This window comes from Sorex araneus, chromosome X, assembly GCF_027595985.1.
Source record: "Sorex araneus isolate mSorAra2 chromosome X, mSorAra2.pri, whole genome shotgun sequence".
Taxonomy (NCBI): Eukaryota; Metazoa; Chordata; class Mammalia; order Eulipotyphla; family Soricidae; genus Sorex; species Sorex araneus.
In genome coordinates this window covers 339,244,385-339,267,967 of record NC_073313.1, presented here as the reverse complement: position 1 = coordinate 339,267,967, position 23,583 = coordinate 339,244,385, and the positions used below count along the sequence as shown (strand labels likewise).

Here is a 23,583-nt window from a genome sequence, read left to right as displayed (position 1 = left end):
GTTTCTACAAGATTTTTTGTAGTCTTTAGGATTTTTCTTAGTATCATATCATCTGCAAATAGTGATAGCTTGACCTTCCTTTCCTATCTGTATGCCCTTGATATCTTTTTCTTGCCTAACTGTTACGGCAGGAACTTCCAGTACTATATTGATAGGAGTGGTGAGAGTGGGCAACCTTGCCTTGTGCCCTATATTAGAGGGAAGGCTTTTAGTTTTTCCCCACTGAGAGTGACACTTGCCGTGGGCTTGTGCTGGGTAGCTTTGACTATATTGAGGAACGTTTCTTTGATGCCCATTTTGCTGAGAGTTTTTAATCATAAATGAGTGTTGGATCTTGTCAAGTGCTTTCTCTGCATCTATTGATGTGATCATTTTTTTCCTTTTATTGATATGATGGATTATGTTGATTGACTTGCAAGTGTTAAACAATCCTTGCATGCCTGGGATGAATCGTACTTGTTTGTGGAGGATGATCTTTTGGATGAGTCGTTAGATTCTGTTTGCTAAGATTTTGTTGTGTATCTTGGTGTCTGTGTTCATCAGGGATATCGGCCTATAATTCTCTCTCTTTATGGTATCTCTGTCTGCTTTTGGTATCAGGGTGATATTTGCTTCATAGAAACTGTTTGGGGGTGTTTCTGATGCTTCAATTTCCTGGAAAAGCTTGAGGAGAATTGGGAGTAAGTCCTCTTTAAAGATTCAGAAGAATTCACCAGTGAATCCATCTGGCCAGGACTTTTGTTTTGGGGGAGAATTTTTATTACCTTTTAATTTCCTCAATGGTGATAGGTCTGTTCAGGTACTCCAGGTCTTCTTGCTTCAGCCTCAGGGGGCTATAGGAATCTAGGAATTTACCCATTTCCTCGAGGTTTTCTTGTTTCATGGCATAAAGATTCTCAAAGTAATCTGATGATCCTGATTTCTGTAGTTTCTGTTGTGATGTCCCCCTTTTCATTTCTGATTCTGCTTCTTAAGGTTTTCTCTCTCCCTTTCTTTGTGAGGGTAACAATTCTAAAAGATAAATTACAATTTTTTTTAGAAAAACATGTTTATTTAAAACATACGACTAGGGGCTGGAGAGATAGCACAGCGGGTAGGGTGTTTGCCTTGCACGCGGCAGACCCGGGTTCAAATCCCAGCATCCCATATGGTCCCCTGAGCACGGCCAGGGGTAATTCCTGAGTGCAGAGCCAGGAGTAACCCCTGTGCATCGCCAGGTGTGACCTAAAAAGCAAAAAAAATAATAATAATAAAAAAAAAATAAAACATACGACTATACAGGAAAACTGTATATGCAGAATGATTTCCCCAAAAAATGTAATCACTATTGTCAGCACAAGGAAGAAGGTAGGCTGGCTTGTTCTTCAAGCCTGTTTTCTCCCTTGAACTTGGATCTCGCTTGTCTTTGTTCCTTTGCTTGCCTGTTTCCACTAGAGTACTCTGTGTTCTCTTTTAAACATGACTTCTTTCTCTTCCCTCACATCTTTCTAAATAAGTTTCAATGAAAACTATCTTGCTTCACCAAAAATCAAGAAAAGAAGGAAGAAATAAATTTTGAAATAATTTAAAATGTCCGTAATGTGGGAAGTTAAAAGGTTTCTGTAGCATGACATCAACTTGTTTCTTCAAGGCAGCCTGCAAAGCCATCGAACAAGCAAAGGCTCAAAACATCAGCAAGCTGGTTCTGTACACAGACAGTATGTTTACTATAAATGGTACGTGTCCCGTTCTACGGCTGGGGCCTTTCAAGCGTATGTGGGGAGATGGGAATTTCCTTCCCTGGTGAGAAGGATTCTATCGGGGCAGGACCCAAATGGGAAACGGGGATAACATTTGCTGTGCCATTAGGGCAAGAGGTGAGGATTTCAGAGCCGCTTGCCTGGTGCAATATTTGCCACATAAGCAGTTCTTTCTGATGAGGCAGCCAGATATGTCTGCTCTCGTGACCCTTTGTGTCTGGGCAAGTTAAGTAACGGCTCCTTTGGGAAACAGTGCGTGTAGGAGACTGGCGCTGGGAGGTGCAGAGGAAGAGGTGTTTTATGTTGAGAGCTCTCAGTGTCACACATGTCAGAGGGACAAGGAGGGGAGTCTTTCAGGCCTGTGCCAGCACCCAGGGCAGGACCCAAGTAAAGAGGTCGGGTTCCAAAAGCTACTCAGAATACAAGTGGGAAGTAGTGGGGGGTGGGAGGGGCAAGATCCAGAATTTGAGATCAGTTTATTGGTGAATTTCTTCTAGGCATCACTAACTGGGTCAAAGGCTGGAAGAAAAATGGATGGAAAACAAGCACAGGGAAAGAGGTGATCAACAAGGAGGACTTTGTGCGGCTGGAGAAACTCACTCAGGACATGGACATTCAGTGGGTGAGTTTTATCTCCCAGCCCTCGCTTATGGCGGGCTGGGAAGGGACAAATGATCTAAGTGACTGGAAAGTGGAGTGTGTTTTTTCAAGTGACCCAGTGAGAAGTTGGAGTCACAGTTCCCATGCAGCAACCATGGGTGTGCATCAGTGCGTGTTTGACAGCGTGGATCACGTGTGCGTGACTGCTGTGTACTGACAGTCCTGGTGTGTCCTGGCGGGTGTTCTGTGTTCTTTATGTTGTCTTGGGACTGTCTTTTCATGCCTTCACAGGTACTAGAAGGTGACTTGGGATGTGACTTGCAGTATGACTTGGGGTGTTTCTGTACGTTAGCTGACTATATTACTAAAATCAGGGCCAGAGATAGTACAGCAGCTTTGTTCCTCGTGTCACGTGCCCCTGTCTCTGGTTCAGTCCGTGACAGCACATATGGCCCATTGCACATGGCCAGGATAGATCCCCGAGCAGAAAACCTAGAGGTTTTCTGAGCACAAAACCTAATCACAAACAGGTGTGCCCCTGCATTGAAACAGAACCCCCCATGAATGTATAATGCAATTTATTCAAAATGATGTTATATTTTAATACCTTTGAGACATAATTTCAAAAACATGGGTAGAATTTTCTTCAATGACTTGTATTGCACTGGCCCTTCAAGCCCATGGTTTCCCTTGAACTCTTATTTTACTTGCTTCTTTCTTTGCTTGCATAGTTCCACCCCAGAAAAGCCTGTGTTTTCTCTCGAACATGTACTTTCCTCCCCTCACATCTCTCTACATAGATGTCAGTAAAAACTTTCGTCAAAAAATAAAAAGGACTGGGGCTGGAGCGATAGTCCAGCAGGGAGGGCGTTTGCCTTGCATGTGGCCGACTCAGATTCAATCCCCGGCATCCCGTATGGTCCCCCAAGCACCACCAGGAGTAATTCCTGAGCTCAGAGCCAGGAATAACCCCTGAGCATCGCTGGGTGTGATAAATAAATAAATAAACAAACAAATAAATAAAAAGGACTTAGCATTTTTTGCTCCATTGCAGAACAACAAACTAGCACCATAGTCATAACCCTGCATTGCTCTTCCCCACCCCCCCCCCCAGGACCGCCTGCTGGTTGGGTAATTTAACTTTTATATTTCCATTTTTAGGGAAAGGAAAAGGGGCTAGGAGGATCCTAATGATGGATGCAGCAAGCTTGCCAGGCAAAACACACGGAGGATAAATGGGTAGATAAGAGATGGAAACGAAACACAAAATTTATTCTACTTAAGTGGCTTTTAAAAGAAGAGGCGTGTTTATGTGATTTAACCACTGTTGGTCTCCACATCCTCCTAGCCCCTTTTCCTTTCCCTAAAAAGACAACAGTATAGACAGTAAACTAATTTGCGGAGAATCAAAATGGAATTTTTATCCCTTGCATAGATGTTCTTGGAATGGGCTTTGTGCTGCCTAAAATTGTGTTGAGGAAAAGGTCTCCAAAGAGGGACTCTCCGTTGGTTGATCTCTACCAAATAAATTGATTTGGGGGGCCCATCACCCAGCGACGCTCAGGGCTTACTTCCCGCTCAGTGCTGGGAGGTTGCTCCTGCCATTGTACCTTGTGCTGTCAGGGGTCCAGCCCAGGTCTCCCACCTCCAAACCACACTCAGCTCTTTAACACATTGACCCCAGCACTCACACCCAGCGACTCACACTTGAATGTCGTTAAATTAACAGGCATTGTAGTGCAGCATTGATGTGGTAAGTTGTCTCTCTGGCCCTCAGTTGCTTTTTTTTTAAAGACTCAGGTTATAGTCATGATGCTGTGTAAAAAGACTCATGATTAAAAGGAAAACTTTGTTTACAAACAGATGCATGTTCCTGGTCATTCAGGATTCGTGGGCAATGAAGAAGCAGACAGATTAGCGAGAGAAGGAGCGAAGCAATCCGAAGACTGAAGTAATCTCGTTTCTCGGAAAAGCTTGAGCCAGTGGCTGTCTTGTTTCCTTTCCTTCCTGGGCTGAAAGATCCGGGTGCAGATGGCCCACTGGCTGCAGCCGACTGACAGACACCACCTTCAAGCTGAGTCAAAGAGGCCAAGTGGCATTCTGTGATACCATATGCTGAAACATAGCGAAGTGGATAAGAAGTGAAATGTACTTGAAACTTGAGGTTTATTTGAAATTTCAGCATTCTGTTTTATTTGGTATATACTTTTACTGCTTGTAAATGTATATTTTTAGAACTTTGATTTAGTAATGAATAAAAAAAAAAATTGGTTGAAAACTGCAGACAAGCACTCCTGAACTCTTCAGAAAACTTTCCTTTGTTCCACGTGTCCGGAGGAAGCCTCCTAACTGGAGGGAAGCGTGCCTATACATGGATCAGAGCCCCGGGCACGCGTGGCCCCAGGCAGTGCCCTCTGCGGAGCAGAGAGGGTGTGGGCAGAGCCTCAGCTGGCCAGGTGCTGGGCGCAGAGCAGACCCACTCAGAATGAGCACAGGCGCCCGATTATCACGTAGCAACGGGAAGAACTTTTTAAGTACAAAAATAAATTGGGGGGATTATTTTTGTTGAACATGCTCTATAAATGAATAAAAAGTTTGGTATGCTAAGGACTGTTGAATATTTATTTTTAAATTACCTTTTTGTCATGTTCAGAAAATGAGACAAAGCAGATGTATAGTTTATTGAATTTTTTTTTTTCTCCTGTGAGATGAGTGAGTGTCTCCATGTAATCACCATCCAGGTCAAGAAGGTGCCAGCTAGGATTCTCTCCCGTGCAAGCTCCTTTCCCCCTTCCTTGCAAATGAAGCCCCTGCTTTTTTGCTGTCAGTAAACCTTGTGGCCTGAGAGCTGGGGAGATAGCTCAAAGGCAGGGTGCATGTTGGGAAGCCTGGTGAGAGCTCTGGCACTGCATGATTCCTGAGCACTGCCAGGAGTGACTTCCAAGACCCTCTGGATGCGACCGACAGCTGCAGACAGATCTGCTCACTGATTTTTTTTTTTTTTAAATTGAATCACTGAGATAGTTACAAGCTTTCATGTTTGGGTTACGATCACACAATGATCAAACACCCATCCCTCCACCAGTGCACATTCCCCACCACTGATATCCCCAGTATACCTCCCCTTTCCCACCCTCCCCCTGCCTCCATGGCAGAAAATATTCCCCATACTCTCTACTTTGGGGCATTATGGCAACACAGACACTGAGAGGTCATCATGTTTGGTCCATTATCTACTTTCGGCATGCATCTCCCATCCCAACTGATTCCTCTAGCCATCATTTTCCTAGTGATCCCTTCTCTATTCCTTCTCCCTTTCTCCCCTCTGCTCATGAAGCAGGCTTCCAGCTATGGGGCAATCCTGGCCCTTGTATCTACTGTCCTTGGATGTCAGCCTCATGTGATGTTATTCTGTACTCCACAAATGAGTGCAGTCCTTCTATGTCTGTCCCTCTCTTTCTGACTCATTTCACTTAGCATGATACTCTCCATGTCTATCCATTTATAAGCAAATTTCATGACTTCATCTCTCCTAACAGTATTTCATTGTGCATATGTACCAAAGTCAGCCTTTCTGGAAAACAATATGGACAGTCCTTCTAAAACTAGAAATTGAGCTTCCATATGACCCTGCAATACCACTTCTGGGAATATATCCCTAGGAGGCTCACTGATTCTTGGGCACCACTTTCCCCCATGGCTCCATCAGGTGGGGTGAGGGCTCAGGTTGACTGGCATTAATGGCACCAACCGACCGACAGGCGCAGATCGGCACAGACTAGTGAAGGTTGGCACTAATGGGCTCGCAGAAGTGGCATGGACTCACTGGCTCTGATGGGTACATGTTGGCACCCCTCACTGACAGGCACAGGTTGGCAGGGCTGAGACCACTGGCACAGGTCGGAACTGTTGTGTACAAGTGGGAACCCATGACGAAGGGCACTGCCTGGCACTGACTGGCATTCCTAACTTGCCAACACAGCCCGGCACTCTTGGGGACGGGCCGGAGTTTGGAATTCTCCATTTTTCCCCTTTCCCTTGCAGTTGGGGCGCCGGGTACTTGGCTGCAGGATTCCCTAGAGGAGTGGAGCCCTAACAAACAGACTGCACACTTTCTTCACCCCCATGGCGGGGGCCTGAGGTAGAGACTTGGGGGACAGCTGAGGCTCACTCCCACTGCGTCTACTCCTTGGCTGCCAGTTGGGTGTGCCCCCTCCTTGTGCAGTTTGTCACCTGCATTGTGCACCCCACCCCATCTCCGGCACTGCCAGGGCCTGGGGGGGTGGGGAAAGGGGAGGGGAGATGGAGGTGGGGGCAGGAGAACAGGCAGCCCGAGCACCTTAGCGGGAGCTGGACTGGGAGCTGGGAGGCTGTAGGCGAGATGAAATGTCACCTATCCTCAGAGCCACTCTCTTCCCTGCCTTTTCACCAAGTCCATCCACAAAGCCCCCGCCGTGGCTGAGTGGCTTCTGTGGTGCACTCCAGTCCTTGCCTCTGGCAGTCCAGGCCCAGCAGAGGGCTGGAGACAGGATGGCCAGTGTCAGCAGACACAGGAAAGAGTATCACGGGCAAGAGCAGGAAGGCGGGGGAACGGAGCACCCTTACGTAGGAAACCCGGGGGAAATGGAAAACCTTTTTTATATCTTTAAGCTCCGGGAGCTGTGTAAGCACACAGCATGGACAGGCTGGGTGGAAGATGGGCCAGAAGAGCAGGGTGTTTAAAAGGATGGTACTGTAGCACTGTCATCCCTTTGCTCATCAATTTGCTCGAGCGGGCACCAGTAACATCTCCATTGTGAGACTTGTTGTTACTGTTTTTGGCATATCGAATCCACCACGGTAGCTTACCAGGCTTTGCCATGCAGGCGGGATACTCTCGGTAGCTTGCCAGGCTCTCCAAAAGGGGCAAAGAAATCAAACCCGGGTCAACTGCATGCAAGGCAAACACCCTACTTGCTGTGCTATCGCTCCAGCCCTTAAATATTCTGTATATTCCTGTGCTTATTCCTGGGCCCATTTGCAGGAATTTGGGGGTGTGGGGGTCTTTTTAACTTCCCCCTGCTTGTTTTCCTCCTACCCCTGTGTGGCTCTATCAAAGGGGCTCCCGGGAGTGTCACATGCCTCCTGGCTGTCAGCCCCAGCCACAGGGCCAGGTCCCTCTGGGTGGATCCCTCCCCCTTCCTCCCTTGCTTTCTTCCACCTGATGTGCCAGTTCCACAGCAATGAGGGACCCGGGCCAGCCTTGAGGAGGATTATGAGGTCTGCTTCTATTATAGCTTTTTAAATTTTATATAAGGAGGAGGGAGAATTGAAATGCCAGCTCTGGCCAGCAGCGGTGTAGATTATACAAGGGAATTACCTCCATCCAGCATGGCAGAAAAACCCGACTCCGTTCCACTCACGCCTCAGGGGGCTGACACCAGCAATCACGTAGACTTTGTCCCCCAGGGCCCCTCCCTGATCATCGGATACCCTAGTCCCGAAAGGGTGGGGTCCCGTAGCACTACCTGGCTTCAAGAGCCCGTATCCGCAGTACCCTGCCCGCTTCTGCCAAGGCTGGCATCTCCCTGCCATGAAGGAAAGCCCGCTCCCGCCCGGGGCCATGGCAGCGAGTCCTGGCAGCGTTGTCGTGAGCGGGGGGGGGGGTGTCTCTGTGCCAGGCAGGTTCACTGCCCAGACAGCGCTGCACCTGGCACTGGGGGCCGTTGGCAGAGAGCTGGGTACCGGCTCTGCATGCGGGACTCCGTTCCGTCCCCAGCACCGCCCGCCCGGTCCCGAGCACCTTGCCCGGTATCCCCACCCCAACCCCCCACGCCTCCTCCTGCTTTACCGAAAACTGCCTTTGGGAGTTTCCGAACCGGTGCCGAGTGCTGAGATTAGAGCGGAGAGAGTCATCAGAATGGCGCCCTGAGCGACACATTTCCGCGTCAGTGTGAGTGTGGTGGCCGAGTGCTGTGTGTCAAGGGTAAGGACTGAGGTTCCCTGTCTGGGACCCACGGCCTCTCCCCCTCAGCCCGGCCCGCCACTGCCCCTGGCCTGCTCGCCCTGAGCCGCGAGGATGCGCCCCTCAAAGGGCGCGGGTGGGCTGGAGCGAGGGCACAGAGGGTCGGGCACTTCTCGGGCAGGCAGCCGCCCCGGGTTCGATCCCCAGCCTCCTATGTGGTCCCCTGAGCACCGCCAGGAGTAATTCCTGAGTGCAGAGCCAGGAGTGACCCCTGAGCACCGCCGGGTGTGACCCCAGAACAAAGCAAAAGAGAGTCAGAGGCCACGGGGCTGGAGTGATAGCACAGCGGGTAGGGCGTTTGCCTTGCACGCGGCTGACCCGGGTTCGAATCCCAGCATCCCATATGGTCCCCTGAGCACGGCCAGGGGTAATTCCTGAGTGCAGAGCCAGGAGTGACCCCTGAGCACCGCCGGGTGTGACCCCAGAACAAAGCACAAGAGTCAGAGGCCAGGCGGGCCCCGTCTGCGGGCTGGAGAATGGCCCCTCCGGCACCCCCGGGAAAGGCTGCGCTGGAGGGACACGGGCAGGCCAGCTGGTGGCGCTGCAGCGCCGTGTGGCTCTGCCCGCTGGGCGTCCAGGCAAGGCTGCCCGCTGGCCAGGGAAGGCACGGAGTGGCCCGGGGGAGCCCGTCTCCCTGCTCCCTGCGGGTCTCTTGCGAGTGCCTGGACAAGGCGATGTGCAGGGAAGGAATCTTGTTTCTCAGAGTCTGGCAAAAGCTGTGCAGGGAGAAACTGAAGGCTGAAAGCACGCCTGGACATAACTGACGAGCTGAAGTGGCAGACGTCTGAGTCCGCACAAAGCAGCAGGCTGAGGGCCATCCCCGCCAGCTCCTGCCGCGGTGCCAGCCAGCAGGGGAGCTCGGGGAGCAAATAGTCCCGTCTGCTGTCATGAGGCAGACTCGGAAGGTTCAGAGTTTTCTCTCTCTCTCTCTCTCTCTCTCTCTCTCTCTCTCTCTCTCTCTCTCCTCTCTCTCTGTTTCCCTTCCTCCCTCCTTCTCTCCCTCCTTCCCCCCTCCCCCATCTCTCTCTTCTTCCCTCCCTCCCTCCCTCCCTCTCTCCCTCCCTCCCTCCTTCCCTCCCTCCCTCCATCTCTCTCCTGCTCTCTCTCTCCCCTCTCTCCTTTCTCTTGTCTCTGTCTCTCTCCCTCTCTCTTCTCTCTCTGTTCCTCCCTCTCTTCTCTCTCTCCTTCTCTCTTCTCTCTCCCCCCCTCTGTCTGTCTGTCTCTTTCTCCTTTCTCTCTCCCTCCGTCTTCTATCTCTCTTTTTGTCCTCTCACTCTCTCCACTCTCTCTCCCTCTTTCTCTCCTCTCTCTGTCTCTCTCCTCTCTCCCTCTTTCTCTCCTCTCTCCCTTTCTCTCCTCTCTCTGTCTCTCTCTCCTCTCTCCCTGTCTGTCTTTCTGTCTCTGTCTCTCTTACTCCTTTCTCCCTCTCTCCCATCTCCTTTTCTCCTCTTCTCCCTCTCTCCCTCTCTTGTTCTCTCTCTTTCCCCACTCTCTCCTTTCTGTCTCTCTCTGACTCTCTCCCCCTTTCTCTTCCTCTGTCTCTCTTTTCTCTCTGCCTCTCTCCTCTATCTTTTCCTCTCTCTCCTCTCTTTCCCCTCTCTGTCTCTCTCTCTCCTTGCTCTATCCCTCCCTCTCCTATCTCTTTTTCTCCTCTCTCTCTCTCTGTATGTGTGTGTCTGTAGAAACTTGCCATGTCTAAAAGCAAAGGGCAGTTTTTAGGGGCTGGAGTGATAGCACAGCGGGGAGGGCGTTTGCCTTGCATGCGGTCAACCCGGGTTCGATTCCCAGCACCCCATATGGTCCCCTGAGCACCGCCAGGGCTAATTCCTGAGTGCAGAGTCAGGAGTAACCCCTGTGCATCGCCGGGTGTGACCCAAAAAACAAAACCAAAAAAACAAAGGGCAGTTTTTAGTTTGGGGGACAACCAACTGGTACTTGATTATTAAAAAGAAGTGCCTAGGGGCTGGAGGGATAGCACAGCAGGTAGGGCGTTTGCTTTGCACGCATTCAACCTGGGTTCGATTCCCAGCATCCCATATGGTCCCCTGAGCACCACCAGGAGTAATTCCTGAGCACAGAGCCAGGAGTAACCCCTGTGCATCGCCGGGTGTGACCCAAAAAGAAAATAAATAAAATAAATAAAAAGAAGTGCCTAACTGGTGAAGGGATGGGTGTTTGAGCATTGTATAACTGAGACTTTAACCTGAACGCTTTGTAACTTTCCGCATGGTGAATTAATAAAAGAATTTAAAAAAAAAAAAAAAGAAGTGCCTAAGCATCCAGCCGTGAGAAGTGGTTTCTGAAAATACCAGAAGCTGCTCCTGTGGTTTGAGTGCTTCTGTGTTCTTGGTGTCCCGTGTCTTCTGGAGCTCAGGTGCTGGGTGGACATTCTTCATGGGACTAGTCAGAGAAGCCCAGTGCTCGCCTGAGGCCACGCAGCCTCTGGAATGATGGGGTAATGAGGCTGGGTTGGAGCTCTCATTTTGTTGGGAGCCTCTCGCCACACAATTCTGCCTTTAAAGAACCATTTCTTTTATTTATTATATTTAATCACCATGAGATACAAAGTTACAGAGTTGTTCATGATTGGGTTTCGGTCATACCATACTCCAACACCGGATAGACCCATTTCTTTTTTTTTTTATAAAAATTTTATTTTATTAAATCACCATGTGGAAGATTACAATGCTTTCAGGCTTAAGTCTCAGTTATACAATGCTGAAACAACCAACCCTTCACCAGTGCCCATATACCACCACCAAAAAAAAAAAAAAGAAAAGAAACACACAGTACACCTCCCATCCCGCCCCCCATCCCCCGCCTTGTACTGATAAGTTTCACTTTACTTTCTGTTTACTTTGGTTACATTCAATATTTCAACACAGACCTCACTATTATTGTTAGGAGTACCCCGCTAGAGTCAGACCTATTGTGAAGAAAAATGAGGTCGTTGGGGCCGGAGCGATAGCACAGCGGGTAGGGCGTTTGCCTTGCACGCGGCCGACCCGGGTTCGATCCCCGGCATCCCATATGGTCCCCCAAGCACTGCCAGGAGTAATTCTTGAGTGCAAAGCCAGGAGTAACCCCTGAGCATCGCTGGGTGTGACCCAAAAAGCAAAAAAAAAAAAAGAAAAATGAGGTCGCACGGCCGCGGTAGAAGCCGTGCGGTTTTGGATTTCTGTATTTTAACAACTAAGTCCAGGGAGATTTCTTCCAGATATTGGATCATTGCAAGCTTGAAAACCCCATCTGTGGTCGTCATAATATGGCGGACACCACGCCCTTCATCCCCGGAAAGGAAGAGGCAAGAGAGAGAAATACCTTTCCCCTCCTGGGCGAGACCCATTTCTTTAAGATGAACAGAATGAATAGAGTGGCCTGAAGCAAACACTGACACCATTTCCCCACCTTCCTCCCTATACTCCTTCTTCCTCCCTTCACTGGGCTGAAGGGGGGACGAGGAGGCCTCAGATGTTGGGGGTTGCGGGGGAGACAGCAGGTCCTCTGGCAGCTTTCCCGAGGGCCTGCGAGAGGGCAGAGCTGCACACCCAGGGGCCGTGCCTGTGGGTCTGGGGGCCAGCCTGTGTCAGGGCCGGGGATGAGGCGGTGCCCCCGCCACGTCCAGCTGGCCGCCCCGAGCACGAAGCCAGCTCCTGGCAGGATGTCCCAGCTGTACCGCCTCCTGGGGGGGAGGGGGGTGAGTGTCCAGTATCAGGTTCCCCTGGAGTCCCAGGGAGCCGGGCACAGCCGCGGAGGACAGCAGAACTGTCAAGGTGCTGGCAAGGGCTTTCGGGGGGCTCTTGACTCACGGTCTCTGCCAGGCTCAGGTTTGGTCTTGCCTTCTTACTCTTTCGCAGCTGGTTGTCACAGTCTTGGTCTGAGTTGCTGGGGGGGGGGGGGTCCCTCGGTGTGGGTGCCTGCCAGGGGTCCAGGGGCAGACGACGGTGCCAGGTTCCTGGGCTGCCCACAGTCCCCCTCAGCACCCTGCAAAGGGGGCCGTGGAGCTGCAGGAAGTAGGCACCGGGCCAGCCCCCAGGGCGACTGGGTTTCTCCCCTACTGCTCACTCCTAAGCCCTGCTCCAGCACCCCCCTCTCCCCTGCAGACACGCCCCTGCCTCCACTTACCAGTTTAAGGACAGGGGGAGGCCCCTGCTGATTTAAGTCCCTTTCTGAGGGCTGGAGCAATAGTACAGCGGGTAGGGTGCTTGGTCTTGCCCAGGGCCAACCTGGGTGTGATCGCTGGCGCCCCGTATGGTCCCCGAACCCTGCCAGGAGAAATCCCAAATGGTACCAGGAGTACTGAGTACTTCTGGGTGTGCCCTCCACCCCCACCAAAAGAAAAAAAAACATTAAATCTCCTTCTGAACATTGTTTTCTGGAATAAGTTGACCAAATGGGGGCCTTCCTACATCAGGAGTGGTTCCTATTCCGTGTCCTTCCTCCCTGCGTTTGGCTCACCCTGGCATCAGGCCCGTTGCCTCAGGAATTCCCTTTGTCTTCCCCTCCGCTTTTTTGGGTTTGGTTTTGTTTTGTTTTGGTGTTGGAGCCATGCCCAGTGGTGCTCAGGGCTTACCCCCGGTTCTGGACTCAGGTTGCTCTCCTGGCAGGGCTTGGGGACCAAATGGGGTTCTGGGGAATCCACTGGCATCGGTCAGGGTCCACTGGCACAAGTTAAGCACCTGCCGGCAGTGTTAGCGCCCTCGCCCTTAACTCTCATTTCGGGGATGCCCCAGGTCTGCAGGTTTTGAGGCTCTATTGCCTGTTTTGCCTATTTCTTCAAACTGGGGTCGGCCATGTGCAAGGCAAACTCTTTACCCGCTGTACTATGGCTCCAGCCCACAGTAGTTATGATGTTATGATATATATATATATATATATGGCGCTTTTTTGCTTTTTTTTGGGGGGGGGTGACACCTGGCAATGCTCAGGGCTGACTCCTGGCTCTGCATTCAGAGATCACATTTCCCCGGAGTGGAACTTACTTTCCAGGGCAGATTTGTTTCCCTGCTTCCAGGCCCCTGACTGGAGACCAGAAGGGGCCCATCCCTGCCCTCCAGGCTCCTGCCCTGCCCAGGACTTCCCTGCCAGCTCCCTGGGTGCCTTTTGGGCAGTGGACAGTGCCCTTCCCTTTGTTTCTGTCCTTCTGCTCACTCATAGGCCAAATGGCTACATTTTCACTAGGTCTGTTGGAACCTTTTTTTTTTTTTCTCACAATTTCATGAGCTGTTGTACCAAAGTCCAAATATACTGACAGCTGTTCTTATCCTTGCATTATTATTTTTTTTTGGAATTTTTTGTGGGGAGTCACACCAGGCAATGCTCAGGGGTTCCTCCTGGCTCTGCACTCAGGAATCACTCCTGCCCATGCTCAGGGAACCATATGGGATGCTGGAGATCGAACTGGGGTCGGCCATGTGCAAGGCAAACATCCTACCTGCTGTACTATCACTCCAGTCCAGAGTAGTTATCATATATACATACTTTTGCTTTTTTTTGGGGGGGGGTCACACCTGGCAATGCTCAGGGCTGAATCCTGGTTCTGCACTCAGGGATCACTCATGGTGGTGCTCCGGGACCATATGGAATGCAGGAGATCAAATCTGGGTCGGTCTCGTGCAAAGCAAACACCCTCCCTGCTGTACTATCACTCCACACACACACCCCATCATTGCATTCTTAATTGTGTAATTTGGATAAAAAAAAAAAAAGAACATCTGTGTGTGGCCCCGTTTGGTACTTTAGAGTCACTGGATGGCATGCGTGTCTTGTGCCCGCCTTCCCACCCCCGTGCTCGATGCACGCTCTGGAGGTTTTGAACTTGACGGGTCTTTGGTGATTGTGCTGGGTTTCACTTCCCTGGTGGTTCTGGCAGTGTCCCCTGTGCTGAGTGAAGACTCCATCCCTAACCCGACCCTGCAGCTGACGCAGGGGTGAGGACAGGGGTCAAGTCACAGGTCCACTGTTGGTCTCTCTGAAAGGGGGCCCCTGTCCCTGCTCTCGGGATGGAACTCAGGACCTCCTGGATATGAATGAAGCTGTGCTCATCTCACTGAGCCACCTCTCCAGCCTGGGTGGGTGTCTGCCTGTTTGTTTTGGTTCCACTGGCTTTGTAGGCTCACCTGCAGTAGTGCTTGAAAATTGATCCCCAGGCTTGAACCCAAAACATGTCCTTCCACCCTTGGAGCCGAGAGCGTTTGAGTCTTGAGAGTGTTGAGAGCCTGACTGGGGCACAGCCCTCACCCCCAACCCCAGGAACCGGCAGGTGCAAACATGCTTACTGATTGCTTCAGGAAATGATTTTGCTCCCAGGTTCTGCCGCTCCATCTTTGGGAAAGCTGTCTCACTTTTGCATCTGACTTGGCGAGGGAACTGGGTTTATTATTTTTGGACACTGGATGATAAATCTGCTTTAGGACCAGCACAGTGACTGACCTTCATGGGAAAAAAAAAAAAAAACCAACAAAAAAACAAGTCAGGGCTCCAGGCTGACTATAGATTCTTTTTTTTGATATTCTCTACAGAAAAGGGTCTCAGAGTTGCCATGGAGAATCAGCTCCTCCTGCTCCGCGTGGAAGAACCGACCTAAGTCGAAAGTGAGGAACTGGTCCCAGCCAACGTGGTTCTGAAAGCCCTGGCCTGGGTCCCTGCGGGCTCATCCAGGGACCGCCCGGAGCCCTCCCGATTTTCATGCACAAAACACACTGAGAGCAAAGGAAGACCTGGGGAGCAGTGCCCAGCCACTCTCGGCAGTGGGAAAAGCCTCATCCCAGCGTTACACTAGCTCCACTGGAAATTCCTGCCAGGCAGCAAATTGGATTTCTCCTCTGGCGCCTTCCCACCAGCAGCCCCTCTCGGAGTCGGAGTGGGGAGTGGGCGCCCTCTGCTGGCTCCTCGGCCGCACGCCACGCGGGGTCCCGCAGTCCCCGCACCTGGGCATCTGGGTCTTCCCCATCAACAGGCAGGTGGGAGCCTGGGCATCTGGGTCTCCGGACCAACAGGCAGGTGGGAGCTGCAGAAACCAGGGGCATCTCACGGGCCTCGGCCGGGAAGAACGGTGACTGTGTGAAACTAGATGTACTCCCAGTCGAAAGTGAGGAGAACAGCTCCTGAGTTCATTTACAGTGGGTTGCCAGGGAATTAACCAGAGGCAGTGGGAGAAACCGTTTCCATGGCCACTGGCCTGGTGTCCCCCCACCCGCACTCCGGGTCAATCCCCAGAAGTATGTGCCTGGTCTACTTCCGGAAACAAGTCTCTTTTCCCCCCTCCCTCTGCTGCCTCTGGCTGCCCCAGTTCACAAACAAGCAGCTTGTAGCAGCACATTGATTTTCCTCAGGGAAAATGAAATATTCTAGGTGATGAAGTAATAATAATAGCACCGAGCACTTTCCGCATACCATTCACCATCTATGAACTTTATATAGAATCACACTTACTTTATATGCATTTTGAAGATAGTCTGAGAAATTTGCTTGTTTTTTTTTTCAATATTGAAGCATTTATTTTCTCTGCTTTTTTTTAAATCTCTTTCTCTTTCTTTTTTTCTTTCTTTCTTGCTTGCTTGCTTTCGCTTTTTGAATTGGGGGTTAGGTGAGTGTGGAAGGCATTCCCAGCAATGCACAGGGCTTCCACCTGGCTCTGCACTCAGGAATCACTCCGGGGGACTGAGGGCCAGGATAAGTCACCATTTGGATGCCAAGGTGGAATTCAGCTTGGCCAATGCCCTACCCAGGCCAAAGAGCACTTCCTTCCTTCCTTCCTTCCTTCCTTCCTTCCTTCCTTCCTTCCTTCCTTCCTTCCTTCCTTCCTTCCTTCCTGTTTTCCTTCCTTCCTTCCTCCCTCCCCCCCTCCCTCTCTCCTCTCTCTTTCTTTCTTTCTTTCTTTCTTTCTTTCTTTCTTTCTTTCTTTCTTTCTTTCTTTCTTTCTTTCTTTCTTTCTTTCTTTCTTCCTTTCTTTCTTTTGAAGTAAAACAGATTTTACTTGGAGGTTTTGAAGGTGTGTGTGTGGGGGGAGAGAGAGTAACGTGCTCAAGAGAGAATGCAGGCTTCTCCAAGGGTGAAGAGGGCCCATATACAACATCCCAGCATTAGACACAAAGGCATGAAAGTACACATCTCAAGAGGGGAGATACGGGCGGCACATGTGCTCAGCCACATGGGCACAAGCAGCACATGGGCTCGGGCAGCATAAGCGCACAAGGAGCATTTTCTTAACTTGCCAAGTGACTTTCTCCGGTACTGGAGAGACAGCTTAAAGGGCTGACCTCAAGCTTTGTAGACTAGAGACCCAGATTCAATTCCTCGTACTGTATGGCCCTCTGAGCACCACTGGGAGTGACCCCGGAGCATGGAGCCAGATATGGTTCTCGTACCAAGACAATAACGTAAAATCCATTCTCAATGCTAATGTCCATATCTGGAAAGCCCACAATTAGCTCTGGAACATGAATGTGATCCTGGGGAGGGTCTTGGGGGGTGCACACGCCTGCCTCACTCCATGTTAAGGTGCATTTGCAAGACCAGGCACAAGACAAGAATGTGCCACTGAACTCTTTAAATGGCATCTAGGTCACTCATAATACACAGAAACACGAGCCTTGGGTAAACTGAATTATCTTTGGTTACTTTTTGGAGGGGGAGGGATTGGGTCATTTAAGACCACATCCGGCAGTACTCAGTGCTTACTCCTGGCTCTGATCCAAGAAATCACTCTTGGCAGAGCTCAGAGGACCATATGGGGTGCCAGGAATTGGATCTAGGTAGGTCACGTGCAAGACAAGCTCCCTACACACAGTGCTATTTATTGTTCCAGCATCAAAGAAGGAAGACTTACATTTTGAAGTAATTAAAAATAATCAGTAATGTGGAAAGTCAAATGATTTCTTTTTTTTTTTCAATGTAAGAGTACTGCTCTTTATTCAGCCACTGATTAAGCTGACTAAAGTGGACATGAACTCCACATTACTTAAAAAGATTTTTTTTATTGAATATCCATGAGATAGACCATTACAAAACTGTTCACAATAGGATTTCAATCATACAATGATATAACACCCACCCCTACACCAGTGTACATTTCCCACCACCAGTGTACACCATTTCCTTCCCATCATCCCTCAACACCTCACTCTCACCCCCAGCCTGCCCTTAGGGCAGACACTTTTCTTCCTTCTCTCTCCCTCTCCTTTTTCTTTTGTGCATTATGGTTTGTAATAGGTACTAAGAGGTCACTGTGTTTGTTCAGTTCAGGGCGTTCAGTATTTTTATCAGGAAGGTAAGGTTGGAGTAACTTTTAACTGGGTGGCAGCTTTGGGGAGTGGCTGTGACTGCCTTGGGTTTAGGAGGTACAGGGAGGTGGGGGGAGGTAGCCCATCTGACCCCAAGAAAGCCTGGATATTTCAGTCACAAAACCTGCATACCTGAATTTTCAGCATACTGTGTCTCATTGAGGTCCATGCTGAGATGATGGAGTCCAGTGGTGGTGGGGCCTGATGAAAATTTTGGATTGTGGAAGCAAGCAGCTGCCAGGGGCTCTGCTTGGGCAGGCACGAGGCTGACTTCCCCCCAACCCCCTGCCTCCGCATCCCCCAATTTACCCCAGTCTATTCAGCCTTGTTTGAGATTAACTTCAGCTTTTGACCTCTTTTGAGATTTATTTATGGGTCTCTGGAGCAAGGCCAATAAATGAGCTTGCATAGCTGAGCTAAAGGTGTTTTGTGGGTGTGGCTCCCACGTACCTAACTTTTGGCCATTTAATTTCTTGGGAAATTTGGTCCCAAGTTGTTGGGGGTCTGGCCAGAGGTACAGCGGCAATGTTGTTTTTTTACATTTTATTGAATCACTGTGAGATAGTTACAAGCTTTCATGTTTGGGTTACTATCACACAATGATCAAACACCCATCCCTCCACCAGTGCACATTCCCCACCACCAATCTCCCCAATCTACCCCCCCTTTCCCACCCTTCCCCTGCCTCCATGGCAGACAATATTCCCCATACTCTCTCTCTACTTTTGGGCATTATGACTTGCATCACATATACTGAGAGGTCATCATGTTTGTTCCATTATCTACTTTCGGCATGCATCTCCCATCCCAACAGGTTCCTCCAGCCATAATTTTCTTAGTGATCCCTTCTCTATTCCAGTCGCCTTCTTTCCTCCTCTCATGAGGCAGGCTTCCAGCTATGAGGCAATCCCCCGGCCCTTGTATCTACTGTCCTTGGGTGTCAGCCTCATGTGATGCTATTTTATACTCCACAAATGAGTGCAGTCACTCTATGTCTGTCCCTCTCTTTCTGACTCATTTCACTTAGCATGATACTCTCCATGTTTATCCATTTATAAGCAAATTTCATGACTTCATCTCTCCTAACAGCTGCATAGTATTTCATTGTGTAGATGTACCGAAGTTTCTTTAACCAGTCATCTGTTCTAGGGCACTCGGGTTGTTTCCAGATTTTAGCTATTCTGAACAGTGCTGCAATGAACATACAGGTAGAGATGTCATTTCTACTGGTTTTTTTGCATCCTCGGGGTATATTCCCAATAGTGGTATTGCAGGGTCATATGGAAGCTCAATTTGGGGGTATCAGGAAGACTAAAGGCACCATCAGTCTGCTGATGCACCTGTTTTGTGGGTATAGGCTGACCTGCTGGCAGCACCACATCCCAGTGTTTTGTTTCTGAGACACACCTGGTGGTACTCAGAGCTTGCTCCTGGCTCTGTGCTCAGAGATCACTCCAGCGGGACTTGAAGGATAGCTTCTTTATTGCCTACAAATCCCAAGAGACCAAAAACATGCATCTGTTTATCAGATTTTCTCTTTCAATCATCATGAACCTTTTACACAGCAGTACATAACTATAACCAGACTTTAAAAAAATTCAACTGAGGGGCTGGAGCAATAGCACAGTGGGTAGGGCGTTTGCCTTGCACGTGGCCAATCCAGGTTTGATTCCCAGCATCCCATATGGTCCCCTGAGCACCGCCAGGAGTAACTCCTGAGTGCAGAGCCAGGAGGAACCCCTGTGCATCGCTGGGTGTGACCCAAAAAGCAAAAAATAAAAATTCTACTGAGGGTTAGAGAAACAGCTTACCATGTTGGTACCAGGGATCAAACTCAGGTTTGCTGCATACTTATCTATTGTCCTATCACTCTGGCCCCTAAAAGATAATTTCTGTAGCATGACAAACAACTTGTTTCTTCAAGACAGCCTGCAAAGCCGTCGAGCAAGCAAAGACTCAAAACATCAGCAAGATGGTTCTATACACAGACAGTATGTTTATTATAAATGGTACGTGTCCCGTTCTACGGCTGGTGCCTTTCAAGCCTGTATGGGGAGATGAGATGGGAATTTCCTTCCCTGGTGAGAAGGATTCTATTGGGGCAGGACCCAAATGGGAAATGGGGATAACATTTGCTGTACCATTAGGGCAAGAGGTGAGGACTCAGAGCTGCTTGCCTGGTGCATCATTTGCCACATAAGCAGTTCTTTCTGATGAGGCAGCCAGATATGTCTGCTCTCGTGACCCTTTGTGTCTGAGCAAGTTAAGTAACAGCTCCTTTGGGACACAGCTAGGAGTTGGGGCTGGGAAGTGTAGAGAGAAGGGTCTGTTATGTGTGCTGGCATATACATAAAGAAGGAGATAAGTCCAGGTAGAAAAACAAAGATTAGAATTTGAGATCAGTTATTTTCTGTTAGGCATCACTAACTGGGTCAAAGGCTGGAAGAAAAGTGGATGGAAAACAAGCACAGGGAAAGAGGTGATCAACAAGGAGGACTTTGTGTGGCTGGAGAAACTCACTCAGGACATTCAGGAAATTCAGTGGGTGAGTTTTATCTCCCAGCCCTCATTTATGGTGGGCTGGGAAGGGACAAATGATCTAAGTGACTGGAAAGTGGAGTGTGTTTTTTCAAGTGACCCAGTGAGAAGTTGGAGTCACAGTTCCCATGCAGCAACCATGGGTGTGCATCAGTGCGTGTTTGACAGCGTGGATCACGTGTGCGTGACTGCTGTGTACTGACAGTCCTGGTGTGTCCTGGTGGGTGTTCTGTGTTCTTTATGTTGTCTTGGGACTGTCTCTTCATGCCTTGACAAGCACATCTCATCACTGGTAGGGTGAGTAATCATGTGAAAATTATTTGTTTCTTTGCATTAAGTCACAATTCTAAAAATAATTTGTAATGCATTTAAAAATATTTTAATAACACCTTGAGATGCTTTACTTTATTTCTTTAGTTATTTAAATTTATTTACTTTTTAATTAGTGAGTCGCCGTGAGAGTACAGTTACAGATTCACACATTTTCGTGCTTGTTTTTCCCTCATGCAATGTTTGAGAGCCCATCCCTCCACCAGTGTCCATTCTCCACCACCAATGAACCCAGTATCCCTCCCACCCCCCCAATCCTATCCCCCCCACCCAAGATGCTTTACTTTAAATGAAACTATTTTTCTTAAATAACTTTTACTAACATTTCCCCTACAATTCAGAATAAGTTAAACTACCATGATGTTCATAACTCTGCTTCGCTTTCTCACTCCAGGATCTCCTGGCAGTTGGGTAGCTGACATTTATATGTCCCTTTTCCCCTGGTTTCTGGCATCCAACTCCTGCATACAGACCTTTAACAGATTGATCCTGGTGTGTACAACCCAACTTATAGTTTAAACATGGCAATGCTGGTACCAACATAGTAAGCTGTTTCTCTGACCCTCAAATTGAGTTTTTTTTAGAGTCTGGTTATAGTTTTTTTTGTTGTTGTTGTTTTGTTTTTGCTTTTTGGGTCACACCCAGCAATGCACAGGGGTCAATCCTGGCTCATGCACTCAGTAATCACCCCTGGCGGTGCTCAGGGAACCATATGGGATGCTGGGATTTGAATCTGGGTTGGCCGCGTGCAAGGCAAATGCCCTACCCGCTGTGCTATCACTCCAGCCCTGAGTCTGGTTATAGTTATGTACTAAGATTCATGATGATTAAAAGAGGAACTTTGTTAAACAGATGCATGTTCTTAGTCTTTCAGGATTTGTAGGCAATGAAGAAGCTGACAGAGTAGCAAAGGAAGGAGTTAAACAATCTGAAGACTGAAATAATTTCACTTTCTTTTGGGGATGGAAGGGATTTGGGCCACCCCCAGTGATACTCAAGGTGTACTCCAGAACTACTCCTGGACCTGCTCAAGGGACTATATGAGATGCTGGGGATAAAATCCAGGTTGGCTGCATGCAAAGAAAGCGCCTTATCCACTGTACTACTGCTCCAGCCCCAGTAATTTCATTTCTTGGAAAAACTTGAGTCCGTGGCTGTTTTGTTTCTTTTCTTCCTGGGATGAAAGATCCACGTGCAGATGGACCATTGGTTGTGGCAGATGGGCAGACACGACCTTCAAACTAAGTCAAAAAGGCAAAGTGACAGTATTCTGTGATACCATATGCTAAAAAGTAATGAAGTGGACAATAAGTGGAATATCCTTGAATTTTGAGGATTGAGATTTCGACATTGTGTTTTATTGGGTTACTGTTACTGCAGTGCGAATCAACATATTTAAGGCTCTGATTTCATAAGCAGTGAATATTTTAAAAATGGTTGAAAGCTGCAGGTGAGCACTCTTGAAGTTTTGGGGAAGAGTTTCTTTGTGTTCCACAAGAAGTCTCCCATCTCGGCTACAGTGTGCCTGTGTACAGATCAGACAGACGCAGTGCCCTGGGCAGAGGTGGCCCCAGTCAGTGCCCCCTGCTGAGCAGAGAGGGTGTATGCAGAGCTTCAGCTGGCCGGGCTCCGGGTGCAGAGCAAACCCACACAGCAGCAGCAGCACACACTTGATTTTTATAAAGCAACAGCAAGAAGCTTTTAAAGTACAAAGTAAATCTTTAGAATGATTTAAACATTATTTTTGTTGAAAGCGCTACTTAACAGTTTGGTGTAATTTTTAGTCTTTAAGGGCTGAAGAGGTTGTACAGCGGGTAGGGCGTTTGCCTTGCACCTGGCCAATCCAGGTTCTATCTCCAGCATCTCATATGGTTTCCAAGAACCACTGGGAATAGTTCTTAAGTGCAGAGCCAGGACTAACTTCTGAGCATCACTGAGTGTACCCCCCCAAGAAACAAAAAATTTTAATTTTTTTTTTTTTGCTTTTTGGGTCACACCCAGCGATGCTCAGGGGTTACTCCTGGCTTTGCACTCAGGAATTGCTCCTGGCAGTGCTTGGGGGACCATATGGGTTGCCGGGGATCGAACCCAGGTTGGCCGCGTGCAAGGCAAACGCCCTACCCACTGTGTTATCGCTCTGGCCCCAAAAAATTTTAAATTTTTAATTAAAAGTCTTTAATTATCTTTTACCATAAGCGTTCAGGAAATGAGATAAAGAAAAAGTATACCATATTAATTTTTTTTTTTTTTTTTTGCTTTTTGGGTCACACCCAGTGATGCTCAGGGGTTACTCCTGGCTCTATACTGAGGAATTACTCTTAGCGGTGCTTGGGGGACCATATGGGATACTGGGACCAAACCCAGGTCAGTCGCATGCAAGGCAAATGCCCTACCTGCTGTACTATCGCTCTGGTCCCGTATTGATTTTTTTATAAGATAAATCAGTATATTCTTGTGACCACCATCGGATCAAGAAAGAAGTTTGCCAGCTGTTTGTCAACTTTGTCAAACTCCCCATGATTCTGTCCAGTAGAAGCTCCTTCCTTCGTCCCTCACAAATGAGGTCTGATTTGCAGAGAAATTGCTTCTGTGGGGTTGGAGAAGTAATTCAGGGGCTAAGGTACTTGCATTGCATGTGGCTGGCCTTGCTTTGATCCTGGCACTACATGTCGATTCTCTGAACACAGCCGTGAGTAGCCTCTGAGCAGTGTTGGATGTGGCCAAACAAGAAAAAGGGAAAAAAAGAAAGAAATGACATTTTGCATTTCCTAAGGCAGTAGTCTTATCTATTATTTTTGTTTTATTTTCACACGAATCACGAAATCCCATTAATCATCGATTTTTCAAGTGGGCTCAGTAACCTTTCATTTCGTCCTTTCCCTGAGATCTTAGAAGTCTATCTGGACTCAGCCCTCCCAAGGATATCGATGTCACACTGGGGGCTCTTTCAGGGTCAGGGGAATGAGATCCAGCTTGTTACTGGATTTAGCATATGAATACTCCATGGGAAGCTTGCAAGGCTCTCCCATGTGGGCAGGAAACTCTCAGAAGATTGCCAGTTTCTCCCAAAGGGAGAAGTAGGCTCCAA

At 48.9% G+C, this 23,583-nt stretch overlaps 1 protein-coding gene across 2 annotated transcripts in view; it reads left to right on the top strand.

Moving 5' to 3' along the window:
- Nucleotides 1–21,434, top strand: part of RNASEH1 (ribonuclease H1) — a 33,333-nt gene extending 11,899 nt beyond the window's left edge. Inside the window, 4 exon segments of one of the 2 annotated variants that reach the window (NM_001285876.1) lie at nt 16,820–16,839; nt 19,552–19,636; nt 20,045–20,172; nt 21,348–21,434. In NM_001285876.1, the coding sequence (NP_001272805.1) occupies nt 16,820–16,839; nt 19,552–19,636; nt 20,045–20,172; nt 21,348–21,434 (320 nt within the window). 2 annotated transcript variants of the gene reach the window in all.
- Nucleotides 21,435–23,583: the final 2,149 nt, after the last annotated feature.